This window comes from Cynoglossus semilaevis, chromosome 19 (assembly GCF_000523025.1).
Source record: "Cynoglossus semilaevis isolate Cse_v1.0 chromosome 19, Cse_v1.0, whole genome shotgun sequence".
In the NCBI taxonomy this organism is placed as follows: Eukaryota; Metazoa; Chordata; class Actinopteri; order Pleuronectiformes; family Cynoglossidae; genus Cynoglossus; species Cynoglossus semilaevis.
The window spans coordinates 16,729,022-16,740,985 of NC_024325.1; the positions used below are offsets into that span (position 1 = coordinate 16,729,022).

The window sequence follows — 11,964 nt, forward strand, 5'->3', positions numbered from 1 at the left end:
ACTCACTCACTCACCACACCTTCTGTTTACAGACACGATAACTCAAAGATTAAAATAAAGTATGATATTTATCTGCATCTTTCACACTGATCTCAACTGAAGCCCTGATTAAAAACTGAAGAGATGAACTCAGAAGATCGACACATCATGATGCTGATGCTGCTGCTGCTTCAAAGACACAGATGTTCATGAAACTGTGACTGGAAACAAAGACGGCTGTAAAATGATCAAATCTGTCGTGGAGAGAATCTATTCCCTCCTTTTTTTTTTACTTTTAACTTCAGGACTTCAGTGCTGATAGATGAAGAACTGGTGCTGGTGACGGCATCATTCTGACAGAACAATCTGAGTCCAGATGCAAACGATCTGTGTCAAAGATTCCAGATCAGGGCGGAGGACAAAAAAACCATCCCAGTCGGTTCACGTACGGCAGAGACAGCGATAGAAAAAAAACAAAAAAAAACTTGTCCGGACTCAGAGCCTCATATGTCAGGTGTGACGTCTTCGCCCGTCTTCTTCCTCCTCTTCCTCCTCCTCAGGCGTCCGAGTCTTCGCTGCTGTCGCGGCTGATCTCGATCTGCAGCGAGGGCAGATTGTCCAGTCGACTCTTCTTCATCTGGTGCGACACTTTTTCCTGCTTCTGTTTGATCATGGCGCCCCACATCTTCTGTAGGGTCGTGTCATCCTCTCCATCGTTCTCCACCACTCCCTCCTGCACCTCCCCTCGGTCTGCTCTCTTCCTGGTGTTTTCACCTCCTCCTCCTCCTGAAGCGGAGAAGAAACCAGACGTGCCACTGTTTGCTGTGCGGCCGTGACGTCCTGTTCTGCTGCTGTCCTCGTCCGTAGATCCCAGTCTGCTCCACAGGTCGCCTGAGGAGACCACCAGAGGTCAGCATTTATACAAGCTAGTACAAATCTGTTAACATAGGCAAGAAAAACATCTACAAACGTTTAAGCCTTGAAAAAAAAACATGTCAAAACATGTCAGGTGTGATGTGGTAAAAAGACCGGATGGACGTCTTTTTTACGTACTTGTCTTCCTGTCTTTGGAGGAACTGGAGAAAATTCTTCGGCTGTCCTGACTGGACACGCCCAGTCTGCGGTGAATGTCTCTGACTGGCTCTCTGACTGGGGCTGCGTCTTTGGGAGGAGAGGGTGAGGGCGAGGGTGAGGGCGAGCGAGTTCTGTCGGGGGAGTGACGTCTCTTTCCGAGTCGCTGCCGAACGTCTACCGACAAGAAACGAAGGGAAATTTAAAGATGAGGAAAAACGAGGAAAACTGGAAAGAATGTGGACGCACAGGCAGGACCGCACACCTGCTTTACCACTGTTGGCCAACGGGGAGCGCTGTCTCTGTCCGTGCCTCTTCTCCTCCAGCAGCAGACGGACGTCTTTTACTTTGGTGGGTGACGGCGGTTTGGTTCTGCCCTGTGACCCAGAAGAACCGAGACGGTTCCTGTTCACAGAAGAAAATAAAAAAATAAAAACCAGATCATCACCATCTTCATCATCAAATAAAAACCATCACCATCTTCATCATCTTCATCATCAGACTGTTATTCAGACTAGTTAACGCCATCTGACCTGATGCTCTTCAGCTGTGTGTCCAGCTCGTCAGCGTACATCGTCATCTTCTTGCTCTTCTTGGGCGATGGCGTAGAGATCATCTTCAGCTCCAGGTCGTAGTCCATCTCATCCGACTCCGACCACGGAGACGGAGAGCGCTCCGCTCGACTACGGAGTCCGGCACCTACTGCCCGCAGGGCGCCACCCCTCTCTGCTCGCTCCTTGTACTCCACCACCCTGTCGTCAGAGTCCATGTCCTCGTCTCTGTCCTCCTCGTCCTCCTCTTCCTCCTCTTTGATTGGCTCCTCGGGGAGGTTGACCAGGTCGGCTAAAGATCAAGAGGAGCAGACGTTCATCGGTAATCTGACCAAACTCATGCACTGACAAACAGGAACAGCTGCTTCCTAATCCAGAGTCTGCGGCCCAGACGGACGTCACTGTCCGTCCATCAGTCCGACATCTGTAACATGCTGCTGAAATGTCAGACTGAATTCTGGGAAATGTCAGGAGCCACCGTTAACAGTGGTCACTGCAAGGACACCACAGAGTTCAGGATGAGGAAACACGCTGCCCCCTGGCTCCAAACACAGGTACAGCAGGTTCACCTGAGTGTCGGTGTGTGTACGGTGGCGTGTGGCCCATATTGTCACCAATCAGAGGCTTCTTACTCTTGATGACGTCTCTCTGGATCCGCCGGTTGTGATAACGACGCTTCCTGAAACAAACCAGATAAAACAAGAGGACAAATGAGGACCAAGGGGTCTGGGAGGACCGGGGGGTCTGGGAGGACCGGGGGGTCTGGGAGGACAGTCCAGGTCTGCTCACCAGGAGTTACTGAGAATCCCCTTCATGCCGCCGTAGTTTGGGTTTCCATACTTCATGTAGTATCTGCTGCGACGAGCAGCACCAAGTTCCTTCTTATCATCTGCAGACAAACACAGGAAGAGGAGGAGGAGGAGGAGGAGGAGGAGGAGAACTGAATGTCTGATCAAACAACCCCGACGTCAGGGTTATTTTTATTATTAAGTGTGTGTGTGTGTGTGTGTGTGTGTACAGACCATGTGTGGCGAATCTCAGCATGAGTTTGTTTCCTTTGAACGGTTTGATGACCGGCCGCAGGTCATTCCTCAGCAGGGACTCTCTCTCTGCAGCAGACAGGTCGTCCAGCTGTGAGGACACACACACACACACACACACACAGTTACTGATTGAATGTTCCTCTGACATCGGTTCTTGTGACTGATCAAATCGGCCCGTACCCGACCCCTGTCCTCTTTGGTCTTTGGCTCCGCCCCTCCGTCTCCTTCCTCTCTCTCGTCACTGCTCTTCTTGACGGACTCTTCCTCATCTTCATCCACCGCTCCCTCCTCCTCTTCGTCGTCTTCATCGTCAGAGCTCTGACGTCTCGGTCCTGTGAGAAGAACAGTCCCGTCAGTTGTTTCCTGTCTGAACCGGTCGTCTCGTTTGCTGTCGTCGATGTTGACCCCGTGACCTTCGAGCTGCTTCTCCGCCTCCTTCTCAGGAGTAGCGCTCTTCGTGTCAGGCATCCAGCTGGTGTTGACGAGCGCCCGGATACACGTGTCATCATCCAACCACACCACGTTACCTAGAGACCAGGACGGCGGTCAGACACAGGAGGACAGAGAACAGCTGTTCTGGTGCAGCGTGTACTCACAGGACGTGTCGTCGATCCACTCGATGTGAGCAGGAGGATAACTCTTAAAATAGCCAAACACGTCCTGTGTGCTCATGTCATCGACGCCTGTCACGTGAATGGCCTCCAGACGCAGTCTAGGAATGGCTGTAAAGAAAGTGGGGGGGGGTTTCAGAGTCTGAGACTAGGATCACACTGGGACTACAGCTACAGTATGGCTGTATATCGTAGATCTCGACCAATACCCACCCATAAGCACGAGGCTAACTTGCTAACTCTAGTGTATTTTTAAAAGCATCAGAAACCCCCCCCCTCCCCACTGGTGACCAAAAAAGACCCCGCCCCCTCTGACCTTTCTTCAACATGTCTTTGTCCAGGAAGAAGTTCCTCTGAGAGACGTTCTCCTCCGCGCTGAAATGGAACCGTCTTGCCCGCTTCTCTTTTTTCTCAATCGCCTCCTGACCACGAGAAACACATTTGAATTCAAAGCTTTGACTCAAGTTAACGATAAAATATAAGAAGAAAAAACTGAGGCGACGACGTTTTCACCGACAGAGCGTCTCACCTTGGAGTTGACGTCTATGCCGGTGATGAAGGCTCCAGCTTTGTTCTCGTACCTGCGACTGGTGTCCTGTCAGACAAACACACAGTTCAGTTCAGCTAAAGAAACGGTCGCCATGACAACGTCTAAAAGAACAAGATCACCTAAATACATGTATATTTGTTTTGTTGTACAACAAAAATGAACGCCAGTCGTTACATTTAATAAAACAAATAAATAAACTGGAATTAAACAAGGTCATAAAAAAATGCAAAGAAAATGTTCTGATTAACTTTAAATTTGTCTGAATTCATAAAACTGACTACAGGAAGAAGAGCTGAGCAGAGAAAGTTCTGACCCAGAATGTGAATCGTTGGTCTGAACCGGGACTGGACCGACACAGACTACAAACACCCCCCCACAGATGGAGCAGTACATTCATGAGTTTATAGCGCCGACTACAGGGACACATACGACGTCACTGTGAGTGTAAACAGATCGAGTGGAGTCCGGTTCTGTTCAACACAGACAGGGTTCAAAGGTCACCAAACAACCGCATAAACCGTGGGTCGGTGGTTGTTATGGCGGTGAAACGGTCCACGATTCTTCGGTTGTGAATGAGCTAAAATAACCGGGATCATCTTTACGGTGTGGAGTTGAGTGATGACTAGATCAGCAACAGGTGATAAAAACAAACGCACCCAGACCACAGTAAAACCAGGAGTTCGTATAAAGACCAGGCCGTAAATTCGCTGGATTTTACACCAGAAAACCGACGAACTAAGACCCGAAGTCCTACAAACACCGCCCTGGGTCTGAGCGGGCGCCCTGGCCGGCTGTGGACCACTCCAGTCCCCGGTGTCGCAGGGCCTACCGCGTACTCTTACCGGCAGTAACTCCTTCAGGGAGCGGTTGACGGGGACGTCGTCGGCCTCCAGCTCCCCCTCCTCCACCTCCATGGGCTCCGCCTCACGGGCGTCTCGGTCCGACTCGGAGTCGGAGGCCGAGTTTGAGCGCTCGGAGCCGCTGTCTGACTTCACTGACACTCGTAAGCTGTGGACGGCCGCCATGACGTTGCGAACAACGGCCACTGGTGCCGCTGCTACCACCTTGACCCGGAAATAATTTACCGACTTCCTGCTTGTTCTTCAGTTGTTTATTGTGGGTACTGGAGTGGTTAGCGCCACCCATTGACAAAGGGGTGTTGTTGTTCTCGTAAACTCGCTCTGACGTCACAGAGGTGGTGATAGAATGGACTAGAATTGAACTGTATTGTCATGTAGAGGACGTTGTCTTTATTGTCGCAGGTACAGAGCAACGAAATGATAGTTCATAAAGACACGTCAGGATCAAAGGATCACATCAAACAACAAGTCTCCTTTTGTCCACCCTTTGTTTACCTCCTTGTTCCCTTTCCTTTCTCCCTTCCCTCCCCCTCTCCTCACCCCATTCCTCTCCTCATCAATATGAACAATTATAAATATTTATACCATGAAAAATGAACGTTTTTGTACTTTCATTTATTCCATTCCAATAATTATGATACAACGATGACATAAATACATGAATCCAGACCAAATAAATAAGGAGAGTATAGATGTTATAGATGTTTGAAAATAGAAAATTAAAATGCTTTAATCTGTGGATTAGTCCAGACTAGGATTACAGCAGGTTTGACTGCACTGGTACGGTGACACAGGTCAAAGTGCATGAGTGTGTGTGTGTGTGTGTGTGTGGTGAAGGTATCACAGTGTAGAAGAATCACAATTTAACTGAAGGAAAGGTAGAAAAGTTTTCAGTACAGCAGGTCAAAGGTCAAATCAAAGGTCAAATCAAGGGTCAATAAAAATAGACATTTCATTAAAAAGTTCATTGTAATACAACAGATTTACAAAACGACAGGAAGTGAATGTGTCGAGTTTAGGTGAACACAAGAACCAGTACCTGGAACTGTTTTCATATCAAACAACAACAGACTGAGACCAGTTACAGGAATGGTACCAGGTGAGTTTCTGACACAGAAAATAGTGCTAGGAACTCTGTGAGTTTCCACAGTAAAAACAGTACCAGGAACGACATACGGAGTTAATCCAAAACAAAAATCAGCTTTAAAATCCTTCAGTTTCACGTCCTCCTGTTGCAGGAGGACGTGAAACTGAAGGATTTTAAAGCTGATTTTTGTTTTGGATGAACTCCATATGTCGTTCCTGGTACTGTTTTTACTGTGGAACTTTTCTGTGTCAGAAACTCACCTGGTACCATTCCTGTAACTGGTCTCAGTCTGTTGGTGTTTCTACTTTAATCCAAAACAAAAATCAGCTTTAAAATCCTTCAGTTTCACGTCCTCCTGCGACAGGATGACGTGAAACTCAGGCCTAAAGTTGTTGCTGCGGCTGCTGCTGTTACTGCTGCTGCTACTGTTACTGCTGCTGCTGCTGTTACTGCTGCTGCTGTCACTGCTGTCACTGCTGCTGCTGTCACGGCTGCTGCTGTTACTGCTGCTGCTGCTGCTGCTGTTGCTGCTGCTGTTGCTGCTGCTGTTGCTGCTGCTGTTGCTGCTGCTGTTGTTGCTGCTGCTGCTGTTACTGCTGTTACTGCTGCTGCTGTTACTGCTGCTGCTGTTTTAGGTAGCAGCAGAAAGGGCGAGAGAGAGAGAGAGAGAGAGAGAACCTGAATAATAAAATAATAATCCATGATAAACATTTTTTGTTTTTGTGCTGAACATGAACCGCCCCTGCTGTTGGTCAGAGAACGGTGTCACATGTTCAGCAGAGACTCACCAGTGTAGACTGACTCAGTCTGTCGAAGCGAAACCTGAGGTTGGATCTTGGAGAGTTTTTATTTCTGCTCTCTGAAAGAAGAGACACGAGCCGAGAGAGTCAGACAGCTGTGTGTGTGTGTGTGTGTGTGTGTGTGTGTGTGTGTGTGTCACACCTGAAGGACTACGGCAGATGATGACTGGACTCGAACCTTCAGCAGCCTGAGGACAGAAAGTAGAAAAAATCCTGTCACGACGCCAACTAGTGTCTGATGAAGGACACTGAAGAAAACTTTCACAAAAAGGCTGGTCCACTGCTGCCCCCTGTGGTCAGACTGTGTCACTGAGGTCAGTGTGGCTCTTTAGCGCCACCATCGCTTTGGCTGCGTCTGTGGTGTTCTCACCGGAGCAGAGCCGTCCACAGACAGACTGAAGCTGCAGGAACTGGACGAGGACCGGGACATGGAACTGTTCTTCTTCAGGTGAGTCCTGAAGGTGACAAGGACAACATTAACCTGGAGAACCTGGAGAACCTGGAGAACCTGGAGAACCTGGAGAACCCACCCACAGTCTGTCACAGACCAAACTCACCTGTCTCGAGATCCCGCCTCCGGAGAGCTGGGATTGGACGTCAGCTCGAACCTGGTTTCCAGCGAGGTGGGACAGCCGTCCACAATCTTCTGTTCACTGAAGAGACCGACGTCACAGGGAGAAAATCGTCAGTGAGACGTGAGAGAAAAGAGAAGAAGTAGAAGAAGAACGGACCCACCTCCTCTGGACCAGTCTCTCTGTCTGACTGTCCACACTGAGCAGACGAGGAAACAGACCGGAGCGACGCTTGACTGGAGACTTACTGTTGTACTGACACACACACACACACACACACACAGTCGTGATTGACATCATAAATGTAGACATCTTTGACATCTTTGACCTCCACTCTCAATACCACTGATGTGGGTCAGACCTCCTCCACTCAGACTTGTAGGTAAACAAGCCCCGCCCCGTGACATGGTTTCCATGGAAACACTCCGTCCTCTCATCGCTCGCTGAGAAAAGTACAAAAATTGTGGTTTTTATAGAAGGCAAATGAATTTTTTATTGGTTTATTGATTGATTTGCCTCCGTACATCAGATCAGTGAACCACTGCAGTCACTAGGGGGCAGCATCTTACCCAATGGTTTGTACATAGATAAAAATATACGTTATCAGGTTCTCAATACTATTTCACTTTGCGGGGGTGTGGGGGCATTTCTGTCCACAAGGGGGAGCATGACCACTTCCTCGTCTGTCTTTAGAGACGCACCTTAATGGAGTCCAGCAGTCCTCCGTGGGCGTGTCCGTTCTCAGCACGTCCCTCCTCCTCCACCCCTGATGTCATACCCAGCATGCCCTGGCTGTGTCTCTGCAGTTCGTCGTTCAGACTGTCCAGCAGGGCGGCGCGGGTGCGCTCCTTAACGAGCAAAGAGTGACTGGTTTACAAAGGGACCAGCAGCACGGTGCCGAGGTCTGGACGGTTCCCGGTGTTTTTACCTCCAGTCGGGCAAAACGTTCACTCTTGTAGCAGGAAATCTCGGCGTTGATGAGCTTGGTGAGAAGGAAGTCCCGGAACTCTGGACCCTGGAAAAGATTGGATCCTGAAGTGATCCAAACCGTCACAGAGCTCAGAAACTAAACCCCGGTCTCTCTCACCTTCTTGAAGATGGGGGGATGTGGGAGGGGGGGCCCAAACTGAGGGACGTCCTCTCTGGCAGTGACCGCCACCTGTCAATCAAAGACACCAGAGGTTCGGTTTCTCCTGGAGCCTGCTGTGTTTCAGCAGTCGCTCCACTACCTTGTAGCTGGTGACGTCACTGACGGCGTTCTCCACCTGCACCACCACGAAGGCGTGGAGGAAGTTGGAGGCGATCATGTCAGGGACGAAGGGCGTGGCCTCCTCCTGGAACACCACCGTCACGATGTCGTTTCCTATGTGACGTTTCCTCTGGAGCTGGAGGAGAACATGAGCGACTCCTCAGACCACACAGTACCGACCCCCCCCCCCCCCCCTGGTGGTACTGTTTGGTTCTGTACCTGCTGCGTGTCTCCCTCTGTGAAGGGCAGCTTGGTGGACACGTGGAACATGACCTCCTGGTCTCTGTGGACGGTGTAGACAGACTGAGACCCCGTCTGACCGTGGGAAACATCCAGACCTCCACGGAACCTGCACAGGAAACGGGTGCTGTTTTAATGGTCAGGCCAGCAGTTCCCTCTTATTACCACAGGTGGAGACAGTGAGTCTGACAGAGTGAGGGTTAACTCCGTTATTACACACTGCAACAAACACAATCAGAAAAGTTCATTAATTTGACTATTTAGAAATAAATATTATTTATATGTTAATGGCAGCTAGTGTTTTTGGGTAGCCCCTGTAGGACAACAGTGGTACTGCAGCCAATGGAACGTTTCTCGGTAGCTCAAAAAAGACATTTTTTCTCACTTTTCACTTTTCTCAACATCCTCTTACCTCACCCTCTGGCCTCAACCTCTGGCCTCACCCTCTGCCCTCACCCCCTGGCCTCACCCTCTGACCTCACCCCCTGACCTCCCCCTCTGGCCTCACCCTCTGACCTCACCCCCTGGCCTCCCCCCCTGGCCTCACCCCCTGACCTCACCCTCTGGCCTCCCCCCCTGGCCTCACCCCCTGACCTCACCCCCTGGCCTCACCCCCTGACCTCACCCTCTGACCCCACCCCCTGGCCTCCCCCCCTGGCCTCACCCTCTGACCTCACCCTCCGGCCCCACCCCCCGCCCCCCCCCCCCCCCCCCACCCCCCGCCCCCCCCCCCCCCCCCCACCCCCCGCCCCCCCCCCCCCCCCCCACCCCCCGCCCCCCCCCCCCCCCCCCACCCCCCGCCCCCCCCCCCCGCCCCCCCCCCGCTCCCTCCCCCTCTGGCCTCACCCTCTAGCCTCACCCTCTGGCCTCACCCCCTGGCCTCACCCTCTGACCTCACCCTCTGAAGTCCTGCAGCTCCACCGTGTCTCCCAGCTGCTGCAGAAACTCTGTGAACGCCGGTGTTTCCTGGTGGTTCTTGAACAGTTCCTCCTCAGACACCTGAGCACAGGTGATCAGTGGTCATTGTGTCGTCACATGATCCTGAGGGGTGTGTGTGTGTGTGTGTGTGTGTGTGTGACACGCACCTGTCCAAACCTCTGGTAGATGACGCCAAACTTGAAGGTGTTGTTGACCTCGTGCTCGTCGTAGCTGACAATGAGCTGAGACGCCTGGAAACAGAGACACACGGATCACGTCTGTCCGTCATGATGACACGGACGATGATGTCATCGTGGCCAGTGTTCTCACCTTCAGGTAAAGGACAGGACTGAAACACAGACCTGCGGCTTCATCACACAACAGCTTCAGGAGGAACAACAGACGTTAGAGACATGTTCACACACACACACACACACACACACTCCCTGTGTGTGTGTGTGTGTGTGTGTGTGTGTGTGTGTACCTTGGCGAGTTCTGGGACACTGGGAATCTCTGGCAGCTCCCCCAGTGGCAGTCTGTGGTAAACACTTTTGAGCCTCGACCTGAAACAGAGTGGTGTGTTTTCATGATAACCACCAGGTGGCGTTGCCTTGGCCTGAATTCAGGTCCATACCTGACGATGACATGTAGAAGCTCCTCCCCCTCCAGCTGCTCGGCCTCATGTCTGACTGACAGCAGCAGATTTCCCAGACTGCCGTGGGAGCAGTAGAAGTTGAAATGTTCCTGAGGACAGACGTCAGAGTCAGACTCCGCCTCCGGCCGAGGACACGCCCACAAGCTTCAACTTTTCAACTTTTTCAATCTCACTCCACAGAAGAAGTGTCGTCTATATGCCCGCGCCGCGTCGTTCTTCTCCTCCAGAGGGTACCCATAATCCCCTGCAGGTGTCTCCTCTTCCTCCACAGCTCCTTTAGAGCCCGTCTTCTCCTCCTCATCCTCCCGCTCTTTCTCCTTCCTGTTCTCCAGTGAAGTGGGCGGAGCCTCATGAGCTTCGATCCAGTAACCTCCAAAGACGGGTAAGATCACCTGGGGGTACGGCGCCCCCCGCTCCAACACCTGCAGCACACGTTAACAGATGACGATGAGCCGAGCCTGATGCTAACGTTTGTAAGCTAACGTTAGCTGACTAGCATAACGACCAGGTCATTGTCTGACTTCAACAACATTTACCTCCACAGACAGAAACACAGACAACAGTCTGTCTTTGTCAGCTCAACTTGGGAGCTGACACCTGATTGGCCTGTCTGTGTTTGTGGGCGGGGCTTATCATTGATCGTCTGTGTGTAAAAAGGATGTGATGATGTTTATTCTTACCTCCTCTATTCTAGGATGGGGAATGTAGTCGTCCTGAGAGAGAGAGACACAGAGGACACGAGAGTCACATGACCAATCAGCTGACAGGTCAGGACAGATGATCATGTGACGTTAGGAGAAAAGAAGCCGCACATAAATCAATGAAGATGTTGACAACAATGAATAAACCAATGGGACGACAGTGTGATGTTTGGACTTGGTCACGTGGTCAGACATGAGGTCACGTGGTCAGACATGAGGTCACGTGGTCAGACATGGTGACCGTGAGCTGTTTGGTTGAAGGACACTCAGAGACCACAGAAATGTGGACGTGCCTTCTGTCTCTGAGGGACGGTCCTCATCTCTGACGTCTCCAGGACCTGCTGCGTCCATTTTGGGGAGACAGAATTAGGAGACAGGGTTAGACCGGGTCTGGGTCTGAACTGGGCCTAGTTTAGGTCTGAACCCTGATGAACACTGGTCACTGAGGAGTCCAGGGTGTCTTTGGTGGATCCTGGAGGTCCAGGGTCTTTCTGACTGTCCCTGGTTTTGGGGTGAGGTCCAACAGATCTACCTACAGTTTAGGACTAGCCCAGAACACACGAGGTGAACGTCTTACCTCCATCCTGTCCATTTGGTCAAAGAAGTGTGCAGCCTGGAGACACAGGGACAGAGGGACAGGGACAGAGGGACAGGGACACAGGGACACAGGGACAGAGGGACACAGGGACAGGGACAGAGGGACACAGGGACACAGGGACAGCTGGTGAAGATTCTGGTGCCGTCCAAGAACCTGCTCAGACAGTTCAACTCTTTCTGAAGATTTATTTGCTACCTTCATGGTGGGTGGGGCTGTGCGGGGCGGGGAGGGGGGGCGGTCTGCCACAGAAACATTGGAGACGTTGAGCTGCTCCTGTTTACTGAGACAAAAAAAGACGAGTTAATTCTGAACCCATCAGTCAGAGGCGGAGGAAACACAAAGGTCACCGAGAGACGAGACGTCGAGAATAAAGATGAAGCAGAGGAAAGGTCACTCTGACTGTGTGTATGTGGGGGGGGGGGGGGGGGGCCGCACAGGAGAAAAATTTATTTACGAAAACAGATTTTTTGGACTCGTCA

The 11,964-nt window shown here is 51.3% G+C and overlaps 2 protein-coding genes across 3 annotated transcripts in view; both read right to left on the reverse strand.

The window, feature by feature from the left end:
• Positions 1–6: 6 nt before the first annotated feature.
• ncbp3 (nuclear cap binding subunit 3) lies at positions 7–5,213 on the reverse strand. 2 transcript variants are annotated; one of them, XM_008333408.3, is made up of 13 exons: positions 4,648–5,209; positions 3,785–3,850; positions 3,572–3,677; positions 3,241–3,366; positions 3,058–3,171; positions 2,825–2,976; positions 2,624–2,732; positions 2,391–2,490; positions 2,171–2,280; positions 1,584–1,893; positions 1,316–1,455; positions 1,033–1,227; positions 7–870 (listed from the first exon to the last, which is right to left on the reverse strand). In XM_008333408.3, the coding sequence occupies exons 1-13, from the start codon at positions 4,828–4,830 to the stop codon at positions 536–538; spliced, it is 2,046 nt and encodes a 681-aa protein (XP_008331630.1). In that variant the 5' UTR covers positions 4,831–5,209; the 3' UTR covers positions 7–535. The 2 variants fall into 2 exon arrangements, with proteins under 2 accessions (XP_008331630.1, XP_008331629.1); XM_008333407.3 differs by having other exon boundaries at positions 2,825–3,171; positions 4,648–5,213.
• Positions 5,214–6,225: 1,012 nt separating this feature from the next.
• Positions 6,226–11,964, reverse strand: part of LOC103395647 (rap1 GTPase-activating protein 2-like) — a 7,665-nt gene continuing 1,926 nt past the window's right edge. The window contains exons 3-24 of the mRNA XM_025065575.1: positions 11,681–11,765; positions 11,465–11,500; positions 11,181–11,228; positions 10,867–10,899; positions 10,360–10,608; positions 10,166–10,275; positions 10,016–10,094; positions 9,862–9,915; positions 9,699–9,782; positions 9,512–9,612; positions 8,593–8,722; positions 8,354–8,509; positions 8,212–8,283; positions 8,053–8,139; positions 7,826–7,972; positions 7,469–7,567; positions 7,288–7,385; positions 7,110–7,205; positions 6,923–7,007; positions 6,695–6,740; positions 6,541–6,611; positions 6,226–6,267 (exon numbers count right to left, since the gene is read on the reverse strand). Of these exons, the coding sequence (XP_024921343.1) occupies positions 6,253–6,267; positions 6,541–6,611; positions 6,695–6,740; positions 6,923–7,007; positions 7,110–7,205; positions 7,288–7,385; positions 7,469–7,567; positions 7,826–7,972; positions 8,053–8,139; positions 8,212–8,283; positions 8,354–8,509; positions 8,593–8,722; positions 9,512–9,612; positions 9,699–9,782; positions 9,862–9,915; positions 10,016–10,094; positions 10,166–10,275; positions 10,360–10,608; positions 10,867–10,899; positions 11,181–11,228; positions 11,465–11,500; positions 11,681–11,765 (1,981 nt within the window). The 3' untranslated portion in view covers positions 6,226–6,252. The remainder of the gene's footprint in view (positions 6,268–6,540; positions 6,612–6,694; positions 6,741–6,922; positions 7,008–7,109; positions 7,206–7,287; positions 7,386–7,468; positions 7,568–7,825; positions 7,973–8,052; positions 8,140–8,211; positions 8,284–8,353; positions 8,510–8,592; positions 8,723–9,511; positions 9,613–9,698; positions 9,783–9,861; positions 9,916–10,015; positions 10,095–10,165; positions 10,276–10,359; positions 10,609–10,866; positions 10,900–11,180; positions 11,229–11,464; positions 11,501–11,680; positions 11,766–11,964) is intronic.